This window comes from Canis aureus, chromosome 9, assembly GCF_053574225.1.
Source record: "Canis aureus isolate CA01 chromosome 9, VMU_Caureus_v.1.0, whole genome shotgun sequence".
NCBI classification, from domain to species: domain Eukaryota; kingdom Metazoa; phylum Chordata; class Mammalia; order Carnivora; family Canidae; genus Canis; species Canis aureus.
This window is the reverse complement of record NC_135619.1, coordinates 76,102,750-76,128,062: the sequence shown is the minus strand read 5'-3', so window position 1 is coordinate 76,128,062 and position 25,313 is coordinate 76,102,750. Positions and strand designations below refer to the sequence as shown.

General features: G+C 65.6%; 3 protein-coding genes and 1 long non-coding RNA gene across 8 annotated transcripts in view; 1 reads left to right on the top strand and 3 right to left on the bottom strand.

Moving 5' to 3' along the window:
• The window catches only part of MTA1 (metastasis associated 1), a 29,150-nt gene extending 26,192 nt beyond the window's left edge, over positions 1-2,958 (bottom strand). The window contains exon 1 of the mRNA XM_077910873.1: positions 2,877-2,958. Coding sequence (XP_077766999.1) covers positions 2,877-2,904 — 28 coding nt within the window. The 5' untranslated portion in view covers positions 2,905-2,958. The remainder of the gene's footprint in view (positions 1-2,876) is intronic.
• Positions 2,959-5,297: 2,339 nt separating this feature from the next.
• TEX22 (testis expressed 22) lies at positions 5,298-21,817 on the bottom strand (the record flags this gene model as incomplete). The annotated part of the gene is made up of 3 exons (XM_077908427.1): positions 5,298-9,070; positions 9,343-9,471; positions 21,581-21,817. Coding segments are annotated over 3 exons (546 nt in total), but the record flags the coding sequence as incomplete, so codon positions are not given.
• Positions 21,818-22,182: 365 nt separating this feature from the next.
• On the top strand, positions 22,183-25,048 carry LOC144321253 (uncharacterized). The gene is made up of 2 exons (XR_013387004.1): positions 22,183-24,446; positions 24,665-25,048. It is a non-coding gene; the product is annotated as an uncharacterized LOC144321253 (long non-coding RNA).
• PACS2 (phosphofurin acidic cluster sorting protein 2) overlaps positions 24,196-25,313 on the bottom strand; it is a 54,843-nt gene continuing 53,725 nt past the window's right edge. For all 5 annotated transcript variants that reach the window (XM_077910862.1, XM_077910863.1, XM_077910865.1 and 2 more), the window contains one exon: positions 24,196-24,864. In XM_077910862.1, the coding sequence (XP_077766988.1) occupies positions 24,746-24,864 (119 nt within the window). In that variant the 3' untranslated portion in view covers positions 24,196-24,745. The remainder of the gene's footprint in view (positions 24,865-25,313) is intronic.

Below are 25,313 nucleotides of genomic sequence, written 5' to 3'. Positions count from 1 at the left end.
CAAGGGCAGCCCCGCATCCTCGTCCCCGCCGCCGAGGTCCTGCTGGGAGCCAGCAGCCACCCCGTGGGCTCCCGGAGGGACGCGTCCGCCTCTTAGGACCGTCTACTCCATCCTCGGGTTGTTTCTCATTAATCCAGCAGTTAATGACCGAATTCTTCTCTCGAAAGGGACGAGGGGAGCCAAAGCCACGTGGGCAGGCCGCTGCGGGCCCCCCCGAGGGACAGGACGAGGGCCGCAGACGCAGCCGGGGGCCCCTGGGCGCCCCACCCCTGCCCCCGGCACCGGCCTCGACAAGTTTGGGATTTTCACGTGCGTGACCTTGTCACCTGGTCAAAAGTTTAAATGACACAAAAGGCAACAGGATGGTGTGGCAGCAAGACAGGGCGTGGGAGCACAGAAGCAGCGCGCGGCCCAGGTGGACCCCGGGCAGCGGCCAGGAGGCTTGGGGTGCTCCCGTCACCTTTCTAAAGCACGTTTTCGAGAAGCAAACTACCACCCCAAAGAACGGGTGTTAACTTATAGCAAGGAAAGGAGAAAGGGGGAACCACGGCGGCTGGTTACAGGCTGTCGGTTAAAAAGAGACACCCCAGTCGGTGGCCGTGCTGTCAGGGGGCTCGCGGGCTCCGGAGCCCTCAACGGCCCCGCAGGACACGTGCAGAGGGAAGAGCCACCCCGCGGCACCCGCCGGGCCCAGAAGCCGGCCCAGGCCTCGGGGAGACGGACCCCAGAGGAGCAGAGTCACGAACCCCGACCCCGCACCCGCAGCCGGGCCCCGCCTTGCCACGCTCGGAGCCGCCAACAGAAGGCCTCTGTCGGCAGCCAGGTCACTTCCCTGGGAAGAACCGGGCCGTGTCCCCTCCCAGGCTGACCCACTCCACCCAGCTGGTCAGCTGGCACAAAGCCGCCTCCGGCCTCCGCCCCGCCCAGACATCCTGGCAGCGCCCCGGAGCAGCCTGCCAGGTAAAATGCAGGACACCCAGATAACTCCGGGTCCCTGCTAAGGATTTTCTCGCGTGAGTACGTCCTCTGCAGTATTGGGGACATGGTTACGCTCAGAAACTGCTTCTGCGACGTTCACGTCTAGCCGGCGTCCTCCACTTTCCTCGCTGAACCTGGCACCTTTGCAAAAGGCTCTTTTCTGAGGGTCCTGAGCGGAGATGAGAAGGTGGGGGGGGTCCCCTTCTCAGAATGGCCCTGCTGCCCTGCCCAGGCGGGGCCCCACTCGGGCCACCATGGGCTCAGAGAGGGCACCCATGTGCGAGGCGCCCCTTCCCTAAGCAAGTACTGAGGGACAGGGTGCCAGCAGCCTGGCCAGGACCCAGGGGCGGCACCACAGGGTCCCCATCCACAAAGCATGAGCCAACCCTGCTTCGTCTACAGGGACCCTGTGGTCACACCTGCGGAGCTCAGAGGGGAGCAACAGATGCGGGGCGGCCAGGCCTGTCCTGGAGGACGAGCCGTAACAGAGCCCCGCAGAGCTGGTCCACTGTGCGCAGCTGAGGCCAGGAAGGTGGGGGGTGGGGGGTCAAGGTCCCGCCACGTTCACGATCCGACCTCAAAGCCAAGCAGCTCGGCCCACATGACCAGGGGGCCCGAGGCCCGGGTGGGGGTTCTGCTAAAGCCCACGAGCCCTCGGAGCAGCTGCTGGTGGAGGGCCACGGCCGGGGTCGATGCGCCCAGGGCCCACGGCCTCCCTGCCACCCGCCTCGCCCCGTCTCCATGCAGGAGCCGGGTGCCCCGCTTCTCGCCATCACGCCTTCGTTTGTTCAACGAACCTTCTGGCCCAGACAGCACGTGGGAGCCACGGGGGCCTCACACCCGGAAGGGGGTGTCTGTGCTGCAGAACGGTGGTCCCCAGCGGGCAGGTGGTGGGGGTGGGGTGGGCAAGCCAGGGAGATGGGGGAAGCCCTGGGCCGCAGCCGGGGGGCACAGCTGACCAAGGGGCTGGGGACGGGGCCAGGTGGAGATGCACAGGGCCCGGTGGCACCTGCGTCCGCCAGAAGCCTGCGGCCAGGTGGGCTGTGGGCCTCGACCCGGCGCGGCCCCTGCGCCAGAGCGGGTGGGGGGCCTGGGGCCAGGCGGGGCGAGGGGGCCGCACACGGAGGAGGCCGAGCCCAAGGTCACAGGCTGGCCTGGCCGGCTGGAGCCCGGGTCCCAGGCCCTCGGGGGGCAGCCGGGGACACCCCGACACCGTGGGCGGGGGAGGCCGGGGGAGGCCGTCGGCGCGAGGAGGGAGCGCGGGGCCGGGCGAGGACCGGGCGGACACAGCCTCTGCCGGGCTCGCGGCTCGCGGCCCCCACGGCCAGGCCGGCCCAGCTCCCCGCGGGGGCAGCCGGCGGCCCCGGGCCATGTGCTCGGCGGCGGGGGCGGGGGCGGCGGCGGCGGCGCTCAGGCCCGGCCCAGGGATGCTCCCCGGTGCCGCGGCCCCAACAGGTGGGCGCCCCCCGCGGGCCGGGCCCAGGGGCCGTCGGGGCTGCGGCCGCGCGCAGGGCCGGGGCGGCGGCGGCGGCGGCGGCGGCGGAGGAAGAGGAGGAGGAGGAGGAGGAGGAGGAGGAGGAGCAGGAGGAGCAGGAGCAGGAGCAGGAGGAGGCCGCTCGGCGGGGATGGAGGGCGGCGGGCGGGGGCGGGGGCGGGGGGCGGCGGGGAGGGTCGCGCCGGGCGGGCCTGCGGGGGAGGGGGGAGGGGAGGGGAGGGGGGGAGGGGTGCAGAGGAGGAGCGGGGAGCCGGGCCGCGGGGGAGGGGAGGGTGGGGGAGGGGCGGACGGCGCGGCCCGGGGCGGCGGGCGGGGGCGGGGGCGGGGGGGGCGGCCCGGGCGCATAAAGGCGGCGGCGGCGGCGGCGGCGGCGGCGGGAGCGGGAGCGGGCGGGCGGCCTTACCTCCGACCCTGTACATGTTGGCGGCCATGTCCGGGCGGGCGCGGGGCCGGCGCGGGGCGCGGGGCGCGGGGCGCGGGCGGAGGCGGGGGCGCGGGCGCGGGGCGCGGGGCGCGGGCGGGGGGCGGGCGGTTTAAAGGGGCCGCCGCCGCCGCCGCCGCCGAGGCCGCCGAGGCCGCGCAGGGACCGAGGGCCGCGGCGCGGGCGGGAGAGGAAGAGGAGGAGCGGCCGCGGGCAGGGGAGGGGCCTCGGGCGCCGCCGCCCACCGCGCGGCCGTTACCCGCCGCCCTCCCCGCGCCGCCGCGCGCCCCTGCCGGGATGGGGGCCTCGCGCGCCCCGTGCGCCCCCCGCGCGCCCCTCCCCGCCCCCCCTGCGCCCCCCGTGCGCCCCCCCTGCGCCCCCCCGTGCGCCCCCCGCGCGCCCCCCCTGCGCCCCCCCCGTGCGCCCCTCCCCGCGCGCCCCTCCCCGCCCCCCCCGCGGCTGCCCCCCCAGGCCCCGCACCTCCCTGCAGACCCAGCGCGTCCGCCTGCCCCTCCCCGGGCCCCTGCCCCGGGCCCCTGCCCTCGCCGCCCAGCCCCGCCGTCCACGCTGCCGCCCGCCCGCGGCCCTGCCCAAGGACCCAGAGGACGGAGGTGGCCTCGCAGCCGACGCTCTGTAGGCCGCGTCTGACACCCATGAGGTTGGGGAGGACGCAGGTGACCTACCCCACAAGCAGGGGAGCTGGCAGGGCTACCTGTGGGGCGCAGCACCCGCCTGTCCTCCCCAGGGCGGTCAGGGCCCACGACCATGTGCACCCGCTCGAGGTCCCCGCTCGTGGACAATCCGGTGACCGCGTGGCGCACACAAGACTGCAGGCCCCAGGCAGGAAGAGCAGGAGGGGCCCAGAAGCAGGTGTCCCAGCCAAAGTTTGCAGCCAGGATGGACGTCGGTGCTGGGGAGCAATATAAAGGGAGCGTCCCGGCTCCCAGGTGGCTGGTCCGAGCAGTGCAGTGGGTTCCTGCCCGTCACTACGAGGGACGGGCCTGTGGCTGGAGGGGGTGATGTCTAGTTGAGGAGCATCCCTGTGGGGCCTGGAGGGACGCTCCAGAGAGGCCCCCGGCTGAGCATAGGATCCAGGGTGGTGGGGGAGGGACAGAGCACACATGAACCCCCCCACAGGCCCCCACAGGGGACAAGGCAGGTGGCAGGAGCCCCAGGCAGGTGCTGGGGTAGAAGGCAGGCAGAGTTCCAAGAAGGGCCGTGGGCTGCACACCACAGGCTGTCCAGCAGCCCAGAAATCCCAAAAAGGAAATGCCCGTAGCAGACACCATCTCTGAAGAGGGGCAGCCACGGGCCAGGGGATTGGTGGTAACTCAAAGGGGAGGTGGTGGAGGAGCCTGGGCACAGGACAAGGGGCAGACACGTCCAGGAGGTTCCCCAGAGGGCAATGGGGACGCAGTGATGCACCCACATCTCTCCCGCCCCATAGGCCCCTTTGCTAATGCCCTGGCCTGAGCCTCCTCATCTGGGCAGTGAAGCTGCATCATGAAATTTTCCAATACTGAACAAATTGACCAAAGAGTTACAGCTACCAAGAAGGGACAGCTGGGTGGCTCATTGGTTGAGCATCTGCCTTTGGCTCGGGGCGTGATCCTGGAGTCCCGGGATCTTGTCCCAGGTCGGGCTCCCTGCATGGAGCCTGCTTCTCCCTCTGCCTCTATCTCTGCGCCTCTCATGAATAAATAAACTCTTGAAAAAAAAAAAAAAAACTACCAAGAAATGCCCAGGCGGCTGTTGGGCCTGGAGCAAGCCCAAACCTCCGTGCCTTGTGAGGTGCCTCATCTGCCTCCATCCCAGGAGCGGGGTGGGCTTCATCCTGAGAAGTGCGGCACCGGCCCAGCCGGGGAGGGACGCCGACCGCGAGGGGAGGGGAGGCTGACTTCCTCCCTGCGGTGTGGACACAGCTTCCCCTCGAAGGGCAAAGGATGCGCCCGTCACAAAGCAGAGTGACATTTAAGGAGCCGTGGGTCACCGCAGGGCCCTGTGGCTCGGGCTGGCTCCCCCCACCCCCCCCCCCGATTTCTCCCCTTCCCAACCAACAAGAGAGGGGACGGTGCCTGCGGTGCCCCTGTCCTGCTCCGAGCCAGTCAACAGATCTGGGGGGGGGTTGCTGAGTAGCCGTAGGAGTCCGTCCATTAGGTGCAGGTGCATGTTCAGGAGATGCTCCTCGGCTGGCACCCAACGTCTGAGAAACTGGGGGGGTGGGGCGCCGGGGGAAGCCCTAAGGGAACACTCGGGAGGCCAGGAAGCCGAGCCCTCAGGAGCACCTCGGGGCGTGAGGAGAAGGGGGGCGGATGAGGGGACAGCACCCCCCCCCCCCGCCTTTGCTGGTTGCCAGCATCAGCGAGGAGCCGCAAGGGGTCATTTGGGGGCGAGACAAAACAATTAAAGCGATCATTTATTCATTCAGTTATGACTTAAGCACCTAATTCACGCCGCTGTTTAGACGGGGTGGCGGGGGGCGGTGGTGAGGAGACCAGGTCCCTGCCCCCCGGAGAGGCCGGCTGGTGGGGAGGAGGGCGCAGGTAAGGAATCCTCTACGGTGATGGCACAGGACGAGGGTAAGGGGACGGAGGGGTCACAGCGAGGGCCACGGCTGACCCTGGTGAAGGAGGGAGCACGGCCCCGTACAGCTGCGGCGCCCCGTGGGGCTGTGGCTCTGCCGCTGGAGGGCCCCGAGCCACCGCCGATTCGGGGAGCCCCTCGGCAGCCGAGGAGCCGCGGTGAGGCCCGGGGCGCCAGAGGCCGAGCGCTAGAGCTTTCAGAGATCCGCTTGCAGGAAAGTCGGGGTGACGGCCCCCCGGGTGGCGGCCGGGCGTCTGGAGCCCAGAAGAGCCCAGAAGGAACCCAAGTTCCTCAACCGCGGAGGAGCCGACCTTCCGCACCAGCGAGGCCGGAATCACAACAAAGGCTGAGCGGCCACGTGGGGGTGGCGAGGGGGCCACGCGGGCGGGGCGGGGGTGTCGCCTGAGCGCGGTGCCAGCGCCGCCGGGAAGGACGGAGGGACGGTGGCGGGGGTGGGCGGGGGCCCAGCGCCAGCTCCTCAGCGGCTGAGGCCGGACGTCAGCCAACGCTGTCTGGGGGGAGCGCGCTGCCAGAGCCACGTGACACCGTCTCTTGATTTTTGCAATTTCTAAAAATAATCTTGGAGGCTTTGAAACTTGGGGTGAAGACGCATTCATCTAATCCAGCGATCGTGTTTGCCCTTAAATTTTTGGAAATTTGCAGAGGGGAGCTCCGTGCTTTCATTCTGCGTCTCCACGCGCTCTGCCCCGGCCTCGGCTCTGGACGCACCCGGGTGACCCTCACCGGAGGTCGACAGCCTCATGTCGGTGAACTTGTGGGCGAGATTGTTAAGACTTCATCGTTGGATTGCTGGACAGCGAGCGCGTTCCTGCAAAGCCGACGAGGCTGGGTTTTTCCAGCTGGGGCAGTGCTGGCCCTGGGAGGACACGAAGGACACGTCCCTTGCTACTTGGGGTGTCTCAGCAGCGTCGCTCCCTGCTCCCAGCCGGCCTGGCTCGGAGCTCGAGGGACGGTGTGCGGCCAGCCCCGGCAAGCCTGCCTGTGAGGCACCGTCCCCCCAAATGGCCCACCATCCCCACCGGGGAGGCCTCTGTGAGTCCTGGGGAGGCCCCCCCGGGGAGCTTGGAGAGACACCCCCACCGGGCTGAAAGGAAGGGAACGGCAGTTAGGAGTGGACGCTGGGGGCAGCCCGGGAGGCTCAGCGGTTTAGCGCCGCCTTCAGCCCAGGGCCTGATCCTGGGGTCCCGGGATCGAGTCCTGTGTCGGTCTCCCTGCGTGGAGCCTGCTTCTGCCTCTGCCTCTCTCTCTCGTCTCTCATAAATAAATAAATAAAATATTTAAAAAAAAAAGTGGACACTGGGGTTAAGCATCTGACTCTTGATTTCGGCTCAGGTTGTGGGGTCGGGCTCTGGGCTCAGCAGGGAGTCTGCTTGGAACTCTCTCCCCCTCCGCCCTGGCCCCTGCTAGTGCACATAGGGTGGGGGCACCACAGTGGCCGCGGTCATGGGTGGCCCCAGGTGACGTCCTCACCAGGCAGGTGCTGCCCCATGACTCTCCCTGCTTGTCCTACCGATGCCCGCTCTGCTGGGCGGACCCTGTTCTCTCCCAGGGACTCCCAGCCGGGGTGCTGTTCACATCTGGGGCCCGATCACCCTCGGCTGTTAGGGGCAGTCCTGTGTTCTGTGGGATGCGAAGCAGCACCCCCAGTTCTACCCGTTCCACGCCAGGAGCCCCTGTGGAAGGCACAGTGCCCCCCCCCAAAGATGTCCATGCCTTCAGAGCAAACCCGCACATGTGCGGGTCCGCACAGCGGGGCCTAGCAGCAGCCCGCGCCACCCGGGGGCCCACGGAAGAGGCAGGCGGATGCCACGTGCTGGCTTTGGAGGCCGAGGAAGGGGCCTCGCGCCAAGGGGTGCCGACCGCTTCTAGAGGCTGCAGCAGCCGGGAACACACTCTCCCCAAGAGCCTCCAGGAGGGAGGGAGCCTGCCCACACCCTGATCTTGGCCTCGTGAGACCCGTCTTGGACTCCTCAGTGAAGTGCTTGGGGACGTGAGGTCTGGGGCGGCGAGCTCTTGGGGCAGCAGATCCGTCTCCAGGTGGTGGGTGAGTGACCTCTCCTGGCTCCACGCTCGACTGGAGAAGGCCACGGGCTCTGTGCTGTCCCCAACCCGTCCACGCGGGGCCGGCCCTGCGGCCTCCCTAACCATGGTGACCGTGAAGTGGCACAGGGTGCTGCCCCGCTGGAGGCCCCTCCGCTCTGCCCACTGTGGTGGGTGCTGGGGGCTGGTCCACCTGGCAGCCGGCTCCCAGCCCGGGAGAGACCCTGAGACCCCGTGAAAGGCAGAGGGCTGGTCATGGGTGTCCCGGACTCCCCGCCGTCTGACTGCAGCCTCTCGACACGCCCCCGGTGACACCAGAACCGGTAGGGGCAGCCCACTGGACCCCCAGATCTCTAGGACACCATGCAGTCCTGTAAGCCATTCGGTGACAAAGACCTCCAAGGCACTTGTCCCCGCTGCCCTGTTGACGCTGTAGCTCCCACCCGGCCCGTGAGCGCCCACAGCAGGTTCTGGCCCCACATCCTCAGAGGAGGGGGAGGCGCCGTGAGGGCCGCAGGCCCTGCCCCAACCTCACCCCCCACCAGGACACCTCCCCTCCCCTCGCCCCACCCACAGCCCCACCTGCTGAGGGGAGGGTGGAGGGAGGCAGGAGCCCGCGGGTGCCTGGGTGCCGCACAGGCCTGGGGCCGACCGCCTCACCCTGCCCCAAGTCCCGTCCCCCCAGCTGCCCCCCCACAGCCCCCGTCAGCCCCCTCCGCCGCCTTCCCACTTGCGGGCCTCTCCACCGTGATCTCCCCCGATGCAGCCCTGCCCCGTGACCCGGCTCAGAACCCTTCCGCCTACCCCTCAACCTCCAAAGGCGGACACCGCGGGGGGCCGGGGCCAGCCCCTCACAGCCCCCCTCCCTGCCCTGCCACCCCAGGACTACGTGTGCCCTCGGGGCCTCCCGCAGGCAGGGCCCACCAGGAGACCTGGGCCCCCACGCTGGGTGGACCTGGGTGCCCAGCAGGTCCTGGAGCCCACCCTCCACCCTGACCCCTCCAGCCGTCAGGCGGGGCACCCGCTGGAGCCCGGGAAGGTGCCGCGGCCTCTCTAGGCAGCAGAGGGCGATCCTGGAAGGTCCCGCCGCCCTGCCCCCCAGCGCCCCCCAGCGCCCCCAGGGCACCCCAGCGCCCACGGCCTCCCGGAGGCTGGGCTGGGCCAGGGCCCCCTCCCTCCCCAAGGTGCCCTCCAGGGCCCGGGGCTGGTGAGGAACGCGCAGCTCCCCCTGGACCTGGGACCTGTTTCCTCGTCCCTGGGCTCCCAGGCCCTGCGGGAGGTCAGGAGGCCTCAGCCGCCGACCCCAGGACCCCCAGGAAAGCGCTGGAAGCCGGACACAGGCTTAGTGGCTCTTAGGAGGGCGGGGACCTCGAGACCTGTGCGGCCCAGGTCACCCTCTGCCAGAAAGGTGCGCACCGGGCCAGGAAGGCGTGGAAGGCGAGGGCGGCCTCGGAGGACCTCAGCGGGTGGGGGAGGAGCACGTCCCTGTCCACGTCCTCGGACACCAGCCGGGCCACGAGCTGCCTGATGTCCTGAGGGCGACCACGGGGTCAGGGCCGGGCCAGGAGGGGGGGTGGGTGCTGGGAAGGGGGGTCTCCACCCGCGTCCGCCCCGCGCCCCAGGTGCACCCTGCGGGGGGGGGCCTCTCCGCCACGCCTCCCCTGGCCCTCTGCCCCCCACCCCTGCCGCCCTCCCCCGCAGTATCCCTCCCCCCCCCCCCGTCTGTGGGTCTGTGGGTGGGGGTCCCCGCGGTGCCCGCCCTTCCCCCCGGCTGCCCCTATCCGTCCCCCCCCGCACCGCACACCCGTCTATGGATAGGGGTCCCCGTGGTGCCGGGCTCCTCCCAGCCGCCCTGCACGGCCAGCTGCCGTCGCTCCTCGATGCTGAGGCTCCAGTGGCGGGTCGGGCGCTTGCTCTCCAGAGGCTCCCACACCTGCGGGGACAGGGAGGCTCGGCCGTGGCCACCTGCGTGCCTGCCTCCCGCGCCCACCGACCCTCTGTGCCCTGCACGCGAGGGGAGGCGCGGGGGCTTTCTGAGGTGCCCTCCACTCGCTCCTCCCCAGATCCAGCTCGCCCCCGGGCCTTTGCACGGCTCTGCGCCGGATGCTGCGGCCCCACCACCTGCCCGCTTTCCTGCGCTGAGTGGGCCCTTGACGGGGGAGTCCTGGCAGCGGTGGCCCTGCCCTTCCCACCCGGGGTCGGGGTCGGGGTCGGGAGGTGGCCTGCGAGAGCCTCAGAAGGCGGGGACGCAGAGGTGGGCCACCGCCCCCCAGGGCTCTTTACGGACCTAAGGAGGCGTGAAGGGGAAAGAAGCCGCAGGAACCGGGAGGACATGAAGAGGAGGCAAGGGGCCCGTGGGGGAGGGTGGCCAGCACGGGCAGGAGGCTGCAGGGAGGCCACCGTGGGAGAGGCCGGAAGCAGCCGCCGTCCCACCAGCTCCCGTGGGCTCCCGGCCCCCAGATGGAACCTCCCAGGGGGCTGCGTGGGAAAGACCCTCAGAGCGCGCCCAGGCCCCCTGCTACCGCCTGGGGGTACGGCAGCCAGTCACTGTCCCCGCGCCACAGGGGGCGTGTTCAAAATACACGGTGAAGACAAATGCAGATTAACCTCCGCAGATTCCTCCAGAAATTAAAAATAGAAGTCCCGCCGGGCTAGCAGTCCCACTTCTGGGGCTTTACGCAGGGAACTGAAAGCATCAAAGGGATGCCGCACGCCCGGGTCATGGCAGCGTGACTCGCAACACACTCGAGAGGCGGAAACACCCGACCGGCCATCGCTGGGTGACTACATAAGCCCAGGGGGAGGATCCCCTCCGTGGAATATTATTCAGCCCTAAGAAGGAACAAACCCCGATGGACCTTGAGGACACGGTGCCAAGTGACATAAGCCCGTCTCCAAAGGACAGACCGTGGGTGCTTCCACTCACAGGAGGTCCCTGGGAGAGTCAGGTTCACGGGGACAGGAAGCCGACGGGCCACGGGCCGGGCGGGTGAGCGTTTAATGACGACGGCGTCAGGTTTGCAAAACATAAAAGTTCCGGAGATCCATCGCCCAAAGACGTATCGGGGCATCTGGGGGGCTCAGCGGTTGAGCCTCTTGGGCTCAGGGTGAGATTCCACGGTCCTGGGATCGAGTCCATCATCGGGCTCCCTGCAGGGAGCCTCTCTGTGTGTCTCTCGGGAATAAATAAATAAAATCTTAAAAAAAAAAAAAAAAAAGACGTGAGTATCCTTAACGCTGCTGGACCATCCGAGTGAAGGTAACGAGCAACAGCAGGACCGGAGACGCACACAGAAGGACGGGGTGTGAGGGGCACGGAGGGAACGGGGCCGTCTACAAGCCAGGGAGGAAGGGGACACATCCTGGCCACGCGGCCTGGAAAAGGAAGCGGCCCCGTGACACTCGGATTTTGAGCTTCCAGCCTCGACTCTGAGCAGCACGTTTCTGTGGGTTTCTGTGGCGTAAGCCCCCCGCCCCCCACAGAGAAGTCCCCAGCCCCTCTGCTCACTCTGCCGCTCTGCACAAGAGCCGTGGGGCTGGCTGCGCTCCCCCTCCTCCCAGGGGGAAGGGGTCCTTTCTGGGGGAAGCGACCAGCCCGACCCCCGAGGGTGGGGCACCCAGCGCAGAGCCACCAGCAACCTGCCCCCGCCCGCGCCTGCAGCGAGCATCTGAGCGCTGGCACTGCGGCACCGCGCAACTCTTTTTTTTAATTTTTATTTATCCATTAATGAGAGAGAGAGGGAGAGGCAGGCTCCATGCAAGGAGGCCGACGCGGGACTCGATCCCGGGACCCTGGGGTCACGCCCTGAGCCGAAGGCCGTGCTAAACTGCTGAGCCACCCGGGCTGTCCCCCGCACCCGCACCCACTCTTCAGCACCGACCAAGAGCCGGTGCGGGAACCCGATCCCCGTGTCCTAGGCACGTGCGCCCCTGACCGGGAAGAGGGCGGTGCGGGAAGGGCCAGTCCAGCCACAAGCCGGAGCTCTTGAGACGCGCGGTGGCGTCAGCATGGAAGGCTGGGTGCTGGCGGTCCCTCGGTCGGGGTTCCCCGTCAGCAGCGGGCTCCCAGAGCACCCACTCTAGCAGGCCCGTGTGCCCCACGCCCGCCTCTCAGGTCTCCCCGCTCGCCGTGGGTGCGGCGTCCCCAGAGGGACCTCTGCAGAGGACACGCAGATCCTGCTGACCCCAGGCCCCTGAGCAGAGCGCGCGGTTGTGCATCAAGGAAATCGCTAGAGCATCGTTACAGCGAATGCTCACTGACAGTGCAAGGACTGGCGAAGCACCGACGACGAGGATACGGTGAACGGGTAACAATTCATGAGAAAACTGGAAAATCAGGGACGCCTGGGTGGCTGAGCCGTTGGGTGTCTGCCTTCAGCCCAGGGCGTGATCCTGGGGCCCCAGGATCGAGTCCTGCGTCGGGCTCCCTGCACGGAGCCTGCTTCTCCCTCTGCCTGTGTCTCTGCCTCTCTCTCTGGGTCTCATGAATAAATAAATAAAATCTTTAAAACAACCAAACCAAGATCCTTTCATAGTAAGGAAAATCTCCAAGTAAATTTTCCAAAAAAGTCTTTATTCCTTCAAACAACATCCTTACGATGCAGGCACACAGGCCCGCTTTTGAACCCTGGATAAAGGAAGCCGCTACACACACGTTGTGCCGCTGGCTTCTTGCACCCACGCGCACGTCCACCGGGTCGCCTGCTGCAGCGTGGAGGGGCACCCACGTGCTCCAACTCCAGACCCAAAGCGTGGCAGGAACGGCGGGGAGGCTGTTCGTGGGAGGTCTCCGTCCCACGCGTTGGGCCAGTCCCATGTTCGCCCCATGCACACGCGCATATCGACGATGGACTGGGTGGGTTTGAACCCGCGCTGCCGGGGGCTGCGTCGTAAGCGGGGCGCCGGGTCTGTGCATCTGCTGACGCGACTGCCATCGGGGTCACGCCTGCTGCGGGATCTTGGGCTTCGTCTTGCTGGGTCCACACCTCTTTCTTGGACCCGTCCTCTCTTCTGCTCCGCTTCCCCTCCACTTGTTCAAGGTGCCTCTCTCTCCCCGGTCTCCTGGCGTAATCACCGCGTGAGCCAACGACTCACCAAAGTCTGTTAACAACTGTGCTCGGGATCTGCGGGTGGCGCAGCGGTTTGGTGCCTGCCTTTGGCCCGGGGCGCGATCCTGGAGACCCGGGATCGAGTCCCACGTCGGGCTCCCTGCATGGAGCCTGCTTCTCCCTCCGCCTGTGTCTCTGCCTCTCTCTCTCTCTCTCTCTCTGTGACTATCATAAAAAAAACAAAAAACAAAAAACTGTGCCCACCGCCTTCGTGCCACCGGAGGGGATGGTGAACACTTAGCTCCACGTCCAGAGCCCGTCCCCACAGTCGCGCCCACGTGGGTGTGCGTGTTGGTCCACGCGCATTCGTTTCCGTTTGCCCACACTCTCCCTGCTGCGGCCCCTCCTGTCTGCGAGCACCTTCCGGGGTGAGCTCCGTCTTCGTGATGAGGGGGAGGTCCTGCTGGGGCAAAGCTTCGTTCTGTTTTGTTGTGGTGCATCGTTTTCTTGACTTTTCCTTCTTCTTTTGGAAGATTATTTATTTGAAAGGCCGAGCACGAGCGGTGGGGGGCCAGGGGGGCAGAGGGAGAGGGAGATGTAGCCTCCGTCCCAGGACCCCAGGATCACGCCCTGAGCCCGAGGCCGAGGCCTCACCGACGGAGCCACCCCACCGGGCGCCCCTATATTTCCGTCTCCTTAAAAGATCGTTTTTGCTGGGCGTGGAAGTCCAGGTGGACGGTTGTGCCCGCCGCGTGGGGGTCCTGTCGTAGTCAGGCTCTCTGCCGCTCCTCTCAGGCCTCTGTCTTCCCTCTTTGCCTCTGCTGCCCTGCAGCGTCACTGGGATGGTTCTGGGGACACGTTCCTCCCGCTGCTCCAGCTCTGGGCCTGCCGGACCTACGGCTGCAGGGACATCCAGGGACTCGTGTCTCCTGGTGCCCTCCCCTCCCACGTCACGCGGCGCTGACCCTCGGAACCAACGGGGTGGTGCGGTAACGAGGGAGCGGGGGTCCAAGGCTGTCCTCGGACACTGCGGCCCCCTCCTGCCGCGTCCCCAAGCGCTGGCTCGGGGGGAAGTCAGCGGCAGGACCGGAGGACTCCTGCAGCCCCGCGGGAGGAGCGAGGCCCCTGCCCACGCCCGGCACCCACCGACTTGCCAGGCACGCGAGTGCGCCGCGGGGGACGCGGATTCTCCGGCCCCGTTGGCCTCGCCGAGGACTGCAGCTCTGACGTCGTGACTGTAACCCCGCAGACCCTGAGCCACAGCCACGCAGCTAAGCAGCTCCCACATTCCGGACCTACAGACGCCGGGACAAGCAATTTACCATTGTTTTAAGCTGCTAAGTCTCGGGGACATGTGTCATGTGGCGACAGATATGCCAGCGGAGACATTACGCACATTTAGGATAAAATTTTCAACGTTAATGAAAAATTTAAAATAAATTGGTGTTGCACTGATTAAGATACTTGGGGGAAAAATCTGGCAGATTTAGAACATTAAATCTTCCCATCAAATATGATGGTATCGCTTTGGGCGCCCGGGGGGCTCAGAAGGTGAAGCGTCTGCCTTCGGCTCAGGTCGTGACCCAGGGCCCTGGGATCGAGCTCCACGTGGGCTCCCTGCTCCGCGGGGCGTCTGCTTCTCCTCCCTCTGCCCCTCCCCGCCGTGCGCGCTCTCTCTCAAATAAATAAATACAACTTAAAAAAAAAAAAGAAAGATGGTGTAGCTTTCCATTAGGTGTCGTCTGTGGTCCTCGGTCGCATGTCACAGTGCTCTTCACAGGGACACACTCATTCTTAAGGACTTTGCAGCTTCCGGTGTCAAAGGGAATAGATCACAAAAAGGAAAGAAAAAATAAAAATAAAGGAAACCAGACCCTTTCCTCCCACTACGTTTTCCGATTGGTTTCCAGTGTATGGAGAAACTATTTAGTTTTGTTTTATTTCATTTTATTTTACTTTTTGTTTTGTTTTTATTCAGAGAGAGAGAGAGAGGCAGTGTTTTATTTCATTTTATTTTTTTTTAATTATTTTTGTTTTGTTTTGTTTTTATTGAGAGAGAGAGAGAGAGAGAGAGAGAGAGAGGCAGAGGCACAGGCAGAGGGAGAAGCAGGCTCCATGCAGGGAGCCCGACGTGGGACTCCATCCCGGGTCTCCAGAATCACACCCCAGGCTGCAGGCGGCGCTAAACCACTGCGCCACCAGGGCTGCCCTTTTTTCATGGTTTTGTTTGTTTGTTTTTTGTTTTGTTTTTATTCAGAGAGACAGAGAGAGAGAGAGGCAGTGTTTTATTTCATTTTAAAGATTTTCTTTATTCATTCAGGAGACGCACAGAGAGAGGCAGAGACGAGGGCAGAGGGAGAAGCAGGCTCGACACAGGACTCGATCCCAGGACCCGGGGTCACACCCTGAGCAGAAGGCAGGTGCTCGATCGCTGAGCCGCCCGGGCGCTCCCCGACTATTAGTGTTAAAGGGAGGTCATCAGCCGCAGCCTTCCTCTGTGCCAGCGGTCCTGTTCCTCACCTGGCCCGCGTGGGGTTTCCAGGCAGACAATGGGTTAGCTGCAAATAGTGACGTTTCAGGCCTTCTTTGCAGGTATTTATAGCTCATTTCATCCTCCCCGACGACCGCAGGGCCTCGGGTGTCCGGTGCTCATCGTCATGGCGACGTGCGACCTGCCAGCAGCTCCCGCGGAGGCCCTGTGCGGCTCTGGGTCCTCCCTTGACCGGGTCACAGAAACGCCCATCACTCCCCGCCTTACTCAGAATCAACGGGTTTCCACTGGGTTAATTCTGCTTCAAGTAAAAACAAAAAAAGGAAAAAGAATCGATAGGCTTTTGTGTTTAAGGAAGGACACCAGAATTTATTAACGGTATTTTTCAACATCTATGGAGATAATCACGTGGTCTTCCTCCTTTGTTAACGCAGAGAATTTTATTAAATGGATTTCTTTTTAATTTTTTATATATTTTTGGATTTCTAAATTCCTTTGTCCTCGGGGTACGGTTTTCCTCACATTCACGCACTTCCTCAACCCCGTATCTTCACTGCGCCCCTGATGTGCCAGGCACCGCCGTCGACCCTGGGAGCGGAGCTGAGGAGGGCCGAGTCCTTGCCCTCCGGGGGTCCCGGGGACAGTCTAGCTGTACACGCTGCTCACGCCCTCGGGAACCCGCAGTCTGTGCCACACTTGGCCTGGCACCGCGCTTCCCCCTCCTCCTGTCCCGGCACCGCTGTCAGGGCGAACGGGAGGACTCGAGTCCTCATCGCTGGGCAGGGCCCGCCCCAAGCTCTTCACTTAGGGGTTTCTGGGACCACTGTAGAGAAGTTTCCGTCCTTGTCATCCGTGTCTTGAGGTGTTTAAGTTAATGGGGGTGGGCGCCTGCTGGCTCAGTCAGGTGGCCCTCTGACCCTTGTCGTGACCTCACGGTCATGAGCCTGAACCCTGGTCGGCTCGGGGTCGGGTGTGGCGCCTGCTTGGGGTGCTCTCTCCCTCGCCTTCTGCCCCTTCCCCGGTCTCTTTCTCCCTCTCTCTACAATAAAATTAATGAAATCTTCTTTACTTATTTTTAAAACATTTTATTTATTTATTCATGGAAGACACACAGAGAGAGGCAGAGACCCAGGCAGAGGGAGAAGCAGGCTCCATGCAGGGTGCCCGACGCGGGACTCGATCCCGGGACCCCAGGATCGCGCCCTGGGCCGAAGGCGGCACTCAACCGCTGAGCCCCCCAGGGATCCCCACGAAATCTTCTTTAAAAAAATAATTCTAGTGATACAGGTTCAGACGGTCGCCTTTCACCCGCTTAGTGAGCCCGTGACATCTCACGGCTGTCGCTGCCCGGCGCGCGCGTGGTCTCTCCGCACAGCTCCTGTTTCTCGTCTTTTCTCCCACTTCCCCGCCTTTCTCTTCCATTTCTCCGGCGGTTCCCGCAGCTGCAGACTCGAGCCCTCCGACCGGGCGTCGCGATCCTGCTCCGTCCGTGAACAGCTCTTTCTGTTTCTGTGTACAAACCACAATCCTTCCCAAGTTACGGGGAGGCACGTGTTCCCCCATTTCCTGGGGTTTCCCCGTGATGCTCTGGAGGCCTCCTGCTCCCCGCGTCCCGCCCTCCGAGTCCCTGCTCCGTTCGGCGGGTGCCAGCCGTTCCGCGGGGTGCCAGCTCCGCGGGGTGCCAGCTGTTGCTCTAGCTCCCGGGCGGGGCAGGCCTGCTGGAGGCGGTGTCAGCGGAGGGGCGGCTGCGACCGTCACCACCGGCCCCCTGCTGTCCCCCACTTTCCTCCTGGGTTGCTCCCGCCTCTCTGGGGCTCGGTCCCAGAGCGTCTGCGTCTCAGATCCTCTTGCCAAGTTCCGGGGCTTCCGGAGCGACAATGGAAAGAAAAAGCGACTCTCCGCTCGCTGCGCTCAATGTTCGGGGACCCTGTAAGTCAGACGTGTTAACTGTGCTCCTCAAACCCGCTATTGTTCTTCTTCATTTTGTCACTTGGTTGTTTTCTTCTGAGAAAAGCGCGTAAACGCTCCGGGATCGGGAGTCTGGTTCTCATGGCATCACGGTGACTTTGCGCCTCAGGTATCTGCATCCTCGCCGCGGCCCCGGGCCTCCGGGAACCACATCCGGGGGTGTCCCTGCAGCCCGTGCTGTGGGGCTGCCAGTGGCAGGAGGGCCCCCCAGGCTTCCGGCTGCGCTGGGGTGCGGCGGTCCTGCACTTGCTTCTCACGCGCACGCTTCCCAGCGGGTCCAGGTGCTCCCAGCAGGGGTCACGCTGTCGCTGTCCTGCCACCAGCAGCCACCGCCGGGGGTGCCGGCCAAGCTTCATTTCATGGACACCGCGGGCACCAAAGTCTTTACTCTGCGCGGCCAGCTGAGCTCCCCGACGACCGTGGCTTCGCCAGTGTGTCCCCGCACGACCCCCGCGGCTCTCTGCCCCCATCGCTGGCGCCTGTCAGGTGCTGGGTGTCAGGGCAGGGAGGGGCTGGCTGGGGACAGCTCACGGTGCCCTCCGTTGTCAGTGCGACCGGCTGGCCTGCGCGCCCCAGGGGGTCCACTTCAGACTGGCCCGAGCCCGGCGGGTCCGCTGCTGGGGCTCCGGGGCCTGCGGCCGCCTGGCTCAGTCTCCCTCCCAAGCTTCCAGCGCTTGTAGGAGGCACGTGTCCCCCTCTGTGCCCTGTGCTTGGTGTTCACGCCCGCCTGCTCCGTACGGACATCCCGGAGCTGTGTCCCCAGCTGATCCCTTGCGACACGACAGCATCTGCCAGCACCTGCCTTCCGGGACGGGCAGCAGCTCCGCCCCGTTCCCCACAGGGACGTCCCCAAGTGACGTCTCCCCTTCTTTTCTCTTCTCTTTTTTACACTTTCACATGTACCAAACTGCACATAAATCTCACCATCTTAAGGCGTACGGTTCAGTGTCGTTAAGCACACTGGGCAGCTGCCGGCACCGTCCGTCTCCAGAACGCCGTCTTCCCAAATGGAAACGCTGTCCTCGTTAAACACCAAGTCCCCACCCCCTCCTCAGCCCCTGCCCCTGTTGTATGTTCTGCCCACGGGAGTCTGAGCACCCTGGGGACCTCGCGTGGGGCGCCTTACAGTGTGCGTCCTTCTGCGACCCGCTGACCTCACCGAGCATCACGCCCCGAAGGTCCACCCGCGTCGTAACCTGTCGGAACTTCCTTTTCTCGGCCTAAGCCCGGCTCCGATGGGGCACACACCACACTCATCCCTCGCGGGGCCCCGGCTGCTTGCACTGCGGACATTGTGCACAATGCTGCTGCTCACACGGGCGTGCGCCCACCCGCTTGAGCCCCTGCACGAGAGGAGAGCTCGCACGAGCCCAGACGTGGAATCGCCGACCGCCCGGTGATTCCAGGGTAGTGTTTTCGGCAACTCCGTGCCGTTCCCCACAATCACTGCCCTACGTTGCACGGCCGCCAGCGCTGCACGGGGTTCCGATCTCTCCACATCCCTGCCAGTCCTTTCTTTCTTTTTTTTATCAGTAGCTACCCCAACGGGAGTGAAGCGGTTTCCGCTGTGGTTTTGATCACCGTTGCCCTAGGACCGGTGAGGTGGGGCATCTTCTCATACACCTGCCGGCCACTGATACACCTGGAGAAGAGTCTGTTCAAGCCCTCTGCCCGTTTTTTCTCAGGTGGTGGTTGTTTTGTTTTAGTCCCCTCTGCATTCTGGACAGTAATCCCTTACCAGGTACGTGATGTGCAAACGTTGTCTGTCATTCCGCAGGTTGGCTTTTCACTCTGGGGACTTGACGAACCCTAATTTACCTATTTTCACTTTTGCCGCTGGGGCTGTTGGGTATCATCCACGAAATCACTGCGAATCCAGTGTCATGAAGCTTTCCCCTGGGTTTTCTTGTAGGAATTTTGCAGTCTTTTTTTTTTAATTTTTATTTATTCATTCATGAGAGACACAGATCCAGAGAGAGAGAGAGAGAGAGAGAGAGGGGCAGGGACACAGGCAGAGGGAGAAGCAGGCTCCATGCAGGGAGCTGGATGCGGGACTCGATCCCGGGTCTCCAGGATCACGCCCTGGGCTGAAGGCAGCGCTAAACCGCTGCGCCACCCGGGCTGCCCGTTTTGTAGCCTCCTGTCTTTGATCCACTTTGAGTTAACTTATGTATGTGGCACTAGGAGTTCAACTTCATCCTTTTGCACGTGCAAACCCCGTGTTCCCAGCAAGCGCAGACAGGATGGCCCCCCACCCTCCCGGAGCGTCTCGGTGCGCTGGTCAGCTCTAACTCTGCGAGTGGTGTGTATTTTGCCTCCCTAAAAGTTTTGTTGGTTTTCCACACGTGGTTGCACGTAACCGTCTCTTCTTTCATGGCTTCTGGACTGAGGCTAGGTCAGAAAGGCTGCCCCAGGCATCTGGAGTTCGTCCTGGTGTTCAATGACGGCTTCTAGATAGCTACACCGCCGCCCAGCACGGTTTACCATAAACTCCACCTTCCCCACTGATCTGAGATGCCAGCTGCATCCTACACCCGGTGTCTGTCGGCATTTGGGTCAACTTCCAGACTCGCTCTTCAGTCCCGGTATCCACGCATCACACGCCAGGGCTCCGTCGCTTTGCTCACTGGAGCTCTGTGCCATGAATTCACACCTGTTAGGACTGGACCTATATTTATTTTTGTTTTGCCAGTTCAGCTTGCTGACAAAGAGAAAGACATTTACCATCTTTTAAAGCTTATCAAATATTTAGCATTTTTATTGTTGATGACACTGAATCGTCAAACACTTAAGGAGGACCCTCTGGGCCGGTGTCTCTTCCTGTTGTCAACTAATATTGTCAAAGTTTCTCTCAAATAGGTTGCTTGTCTCCTGTTAAGCTTACTCCCGTTTCCAAGTTGGTCTTTCTCGTTTCTCTCCTGGAGTCTGTTTACAGTCACGCGGGCCACTGCCTTGCACGCAGTTGTGTGCAGCGTCTTCACTAAAACCCTCCGCTGTGGATGCCTCCTCGAGCCTTCTCCTGCAACGGAGCAGGAGCAATTGCATGTCACCCGTGGTGCTGCTGTCACCGTGTGCACATCCCTGTCGTTTGGCTGCTTGCGACAATTTTTCCAAGATGGCACAGGTCCCGTGAGGATGGTGACACACCCGCAGCTCCGTCTTGTTCTGCCTGGGACTGCTGTGGTTCTGATTCCTTTTGCTTTCCTTGCTGTTTTGCTCTCCTTCATGATAGAAGTTTTCTTCTTTCTTCTTTCTTCCGCTGTGGTTTTGATCGCCGTTGCCCTAGGACCGGTGAGGCAGGGCATCTTCTCATACACCTGCCGGCCACTGATACACCTGGAGAAGAGTCTGTTCAAGCCTTCTGCCCGTTTTTTCTCAGGTGGTGGTTGTTTTATTTTAGTCCTCTCTGCATTCTGGACAGTAATCCCTTATGAAGTACGGGATGTGCAAACGTTGTCTTCATGATAGAGGTTTTCTTCAAAGGTGCGGCACCCTTGGCTGTTAGCTAGGGTGCAGCGGGGCACCAAAACCATTGGCAACACGTGCGGCCTGGGGCTCAGGGGCTCGGGGGCAGCCCGCTCCTGCTGCCTCCCACACGCAACTAAGAGCGGCCTGGCTCCGCCCAGTGGGATCACCCAGTAGAACTCCCGCTGGCCAGCCCTCCCACCCTCTTCCGCTCCGTGGGTCCTGGCCTTCTTCTGAGCCTTCCGTGGTCATTGCGGCGAGAGGCCCACAAGGCAGACGTGCACACGCTTGCCCAGCCGTTGGCCGGAGGCTGCATGTCTGCAGATGCTCCCCGGGGGAGGTCCCTTGCACCCGGCCTCAGCCTGAGGTCGCTACCCTTGGGCGAGCACCTGTCCTCACTACGTGCGGTGACGGCCGAGCTGAGCGCTGCACGGGAACGGAGCTCTTGCGGGCTTGGGACGCGGGGCTGGGGGACAGACGGGCGGTGCGGCTCCCTCGGGCAGGCTGGAGCTTCCCTGGGAGGCGAAGCCTGCAGGAGCAGCCGCGCACCCTAAGGAGCGGAGGGAGGAAGGACACCGGGCAAGACAGACGGAGCGAGGGCCAGGGGGCAGCAGGGAGTGGCGGCCCCAAACCCGGGGCGGGCCGTCCGCACACAGGGGTCAGCACTTTCCTCCCGGGCCCCCCAAATCCCTCCCCGCGGCGCCCCCGCGAGCTGGGGCTCCCCGGTCCCCGGTCCCTCGGTGGGCAGCGCGCGCCTGCTCCCGTCCCGCCCCCGCCGCCGCCCCCGCCCCCGGGTCGCGCCGTCCGGCCCAGCGGCCCTGCACGCACGTGTCTGGCGCCCGCGGGACAGGCCCCTGCGCCACGCTGGCCCCGGCGCTCGCACCCGCCCGGCTCTGGGCCTTCCCCGCGGGGCGCCGCGCCCGGTCCTGGGCTCCGGCCTCCTGGCTCCCGGGGCGCCCCCGGGCTGTCCGCGCCCTCGTCCGCGGGCCCGCGCGGCGGGGGGGGTGCTCCGGGGCCGCCCAGCCTGAGGCGCCCCGCCCCGCCCCCAACCCCGCCCCGCCCCCGCTTACCCAGTCCTGAGTCTGCGGCCGCCGCCCCGCGCTCCGGGCCCGGGACCCCGCGGGGCTCCGACGGCGGCGCTGCCCGGGCTCCCGCCGCGGCGCCGGCTCCTCCCCCGGGGCGCGTCCGGCCACGGCTCCCGGCCGCCCCTGTCCTCCCGGGCCCCCGGGGCAGCGGGACCCGCCGGCAGCCGGCGCCCCGCCCCCGCCCCCTCCGCGGCCCCCTCCGCGGCCCCCAGCCCGGCTGCAGCCCCGCCGCGCGCCCCCGCCCAGGGCCGCCGCAGAGCCAAGGCCCCGGGCCCCCCTGTGACCTCAGCCGCGCCGCGCGGGCCACGCCCCACGGGCCCCGCCGCCGCCCCCGGCCCTCGCGGGTCCGCTCGCAGGGATCCCGGCACCGGGCGGAAGGCGGGCGGGGGCCGCGGGGGCGGGGCGGGGCGGGGCGGGGCCGGGCGGGGCCCACAGCGCTGCGGGAGCCCCCAGGGGGCGGGCCCCAGCCCGGCGGAAGTTCCGCCGCGGCCGTCCCCGCCCCGCCCCGCCCCGCCGCTTCCGCTTCCGGCCCGCTCTGCGCCTGCGCCGCGCGCGGCCCCTCCCCCCGCCGCCCGGGGCGTGGCCTGCGTCCCAGGCCCGCGGGGATTGTGACCCGGCGCCGCCCCCGGGGCTGCCCTCGCGGGGCCTCGGCCGGGTCCGGACGCTCGTCCTGCGGGCCCCGCCCCCCGCCCCCGGTACCCCGGCCCGACGCTGACCCCGGGAGGCGGCGGGGGCGCGGGGCGGCGCCCGGAGGAACGACGCGGCGGGACGGGGAGGGCCCGGGCGCCCCAGGTTTCCGGGTGTCGCTCAGCACCTCGGCAGCCCCCGCGGTCCCGCGCGTGACGGGTCCGTCTGCGCCCCAAGAGGCCGCGTACACCGACCAGGGCCCCGGGCGAGGACAGAGCCGAGCCGAGCCGAGCCGAGCCCTAGCGGGGATCCGCTCCCGGACAGCGCGGACCGAGGGAGCCCGGTCGTCCCGGCCGACCTCGGCCACCCCCGGAGCTGCGGCGAGGCCCGGACTCGCACTGGCCGCACAGCCGCAGGAGGCCCGGCCCCGGGGACCGCATGGGGGGCGCGGCCTGCGAGCCCCGGTTCCCCCGGTGGCCCGGGGCGGGAACCCTTGACCCCCAGCCCCGCACGTGCTGGCGGCGGCACCGGCTCAGCACCCCCGGCTCTCACGTCTCTCGCCTGCGCCGCCTTCCCCGGAGCGACAGGTGCTTCCACGTGGGTCCTCTGCAGCCCGGAGGTGGGCAGGAGGACGTGCCGCCTGCTCAGCCTTGGGGAAGCCGAGGCCCGGGCCAGCGCAGCCCAGGTCTCCGAGGCTGTGCGCACGAGCTCCTGGGCCTCGGACAGTGCGGCGGGGGGGCCCCGGGGCACTTGGGAACAGACCGACCGCGGCTGGGCTCCGGCGCAGGTGCGGTGCGTCCCCCGCGGGCAGGAGGCCGTAGCCAGGGAAGTGGACGGAGGGGGGGGCGGGGCAGGTGGACGCGGCTGCTGCCCCCTTGGTCCCTTCCGTAGTCAGTCCTGCGGCTGGAAAGCGGAGTCAGGAGCCTCCCCCGTCCCTCCTCCCTGCTGAGTAGGACTCTTTGGGAAGAAACCCTGAGGAGCAGCGGGGACGGGGCCGGGAGGCTCGGGGTCCCAGGGCCTGCTTCTGAGGGCGGCTGCGGGTGGACACCACACGGGCTCCCGCGGCGTGAGGCTCAGCCGCCTTGTCCCGACCCCGTCCTTCCAAGCCGGTTCTGGCCCAGCTGCTGTCAGGGGAGGAGTCCAGACCCTCACGGGGAAGGGCCTCTGCCCACAGGCATCCCTGAGGCAGGGCCATACACGAGGTCAGGCCCGGGTCCTCCTGTTCCCCGACCAGCCCAGGGCCACCGGCCAGGACCCTCCGACCCTGAACAGCCTTGGGGACAGAAGTACACAGGTGGGTCACAGGTGGGTCACAGGTGAGAAAGCGGGCCGTCTCTCACCGCCCCGGGGTCAGACCTGTCCTCTGGAAGAATGGGAGCGGCCGCAGCCTGCCCTGCACTGGGCGCGGTGCTCTGAGCACAGCCTGGATGGCCCCCTGGGTGGGCTTCGGGTCCCGGGGCCACACCTGCCAAAGGATGGGAACTGGTGGGCTCTTTCTGTGCAGAGTGGGGGCACGTGCTTGTGGGGGGAGCAGCGGGACTGGGCCAGACTGTCTCCTGCTGCAAGGCGGGGGTGTCGCTGCCACCCAGGGTGGGATCCACACCCAAAACCTCGCTCTAGGGAGCTTGGCCCCAAGAGGTGAGAGCTCCCTGCCTCTTCAGGATCCCTCTGCGCCTGGCGCCTGCGGTCGGGCTGCCCAGGCAGCAGGTGGACGGCGGAGGCCGAGTGCGCTGGGCCGGCCGCGGGCCGCTGTGCTTGCTAAGTCTGGGGCGGGGACAACTGGCGGAGGAAGCGAAGTGGCTCAGGAGCAGCGGAGGGCGGGCAGCACAGGGTGAGGGGGGTGGAGGGCCGGGTCGCGGGGGCAGCGCTGGCTGGCTCTCCCCAGCCCCGGGGGGCCGCTGGGACGTCAGAAGAGCAGTGTCTGTTTGGCAGCTACATTTTAACGTGTATTTAAAAGCATTAAAAATATCTGCTACTATAAAACCTCCGCTGCCCCGCGAGGCTGGAGTTTATTGGGAACCACGAGTGGGCGGTGCTGGGGCATCTCCCGGCTGGTGGGCGGCTGGGCCCAGCCTGGCTGCCGGCCTCCCTGGCCTGCTCGGGACGCCCCCAACAGGAGGCCGGCCCCCAGCCTCCGGCAGCCCGTGGATCTGTGCGGACCCCGCCTGACCCCAGCTCCCTGAGGACGCAGAGTCCTGGCTTTCAGGAAGGACAGGACGCGAAGGTGAGGACCCTTCTTGCTGGGGGGCTCGGGAGGTCCTGAGGCCAAAACACACCTTTCGTGATCCTCAGAGCTCAGCACCGTCCGCCTGACCTCCCACCCCGCCGGCACGTCTGGTTAATGAGCAGAGCAGTTAGCGGGCTCCGAGGGCGGGAGCCTCCCCAGGAGTTTCCAGGTCGCGAGCACATTCATACTTAAGACTGTTTCTCTTTGTTTGTAAGGGTCTCTGTGGTAAACTGAAATGTTAACAGAAAAGCAGCTGGGCCCTCCTGGCGCTCGCCGTCCAGGGCTTCGGGGCAGGGCTAGCAGGTGGACTTGGAGTGTCCGAAGATGCAGATGGGGAAGTGCTTGACGTGGGAGGACCACTGGGCCGCCAGCTGGAAGAACTTGACGTCGTTCCACTCCACGCCGTCGATGAGGACTGTGAGGACAAGACCGCCTGACCCGCCTGCCCACCAGGCCCCAGGACGGGGCTGGAGGAGCCCAGCACCCCCCGGGGCCCCAGGCTCCTGGGGGACACCCAGTGGCAGTCCACCGGTGCCGGCTGGCTTCTCCCGGCCCCGGGGACCTGCTCGTCCACAGCCCCTCCACCCCAGCAGGGGCCTGGCGACTGCGTTCAGACACCCTCCACTTAAACCAGAAAAGCAACAGAGGAAGGTGGAGCGGTTCTTGACTGCAGTGGTCACCAGGCTCAAACTCACGAAGAAGACAAGTGTTTGGGGCTCCATGTTCTGAATTAATTGGTTGTAAAATATCTTGTATAAAAAATCTGAGACACACAAATCAATCTTAAAAGAATAGAAAAGAGGGACGCCTGGGTGGCTCAGCGGTTGAATGCCTGCCTTTGGCTCGGTGTGATCCTGGGGTCCC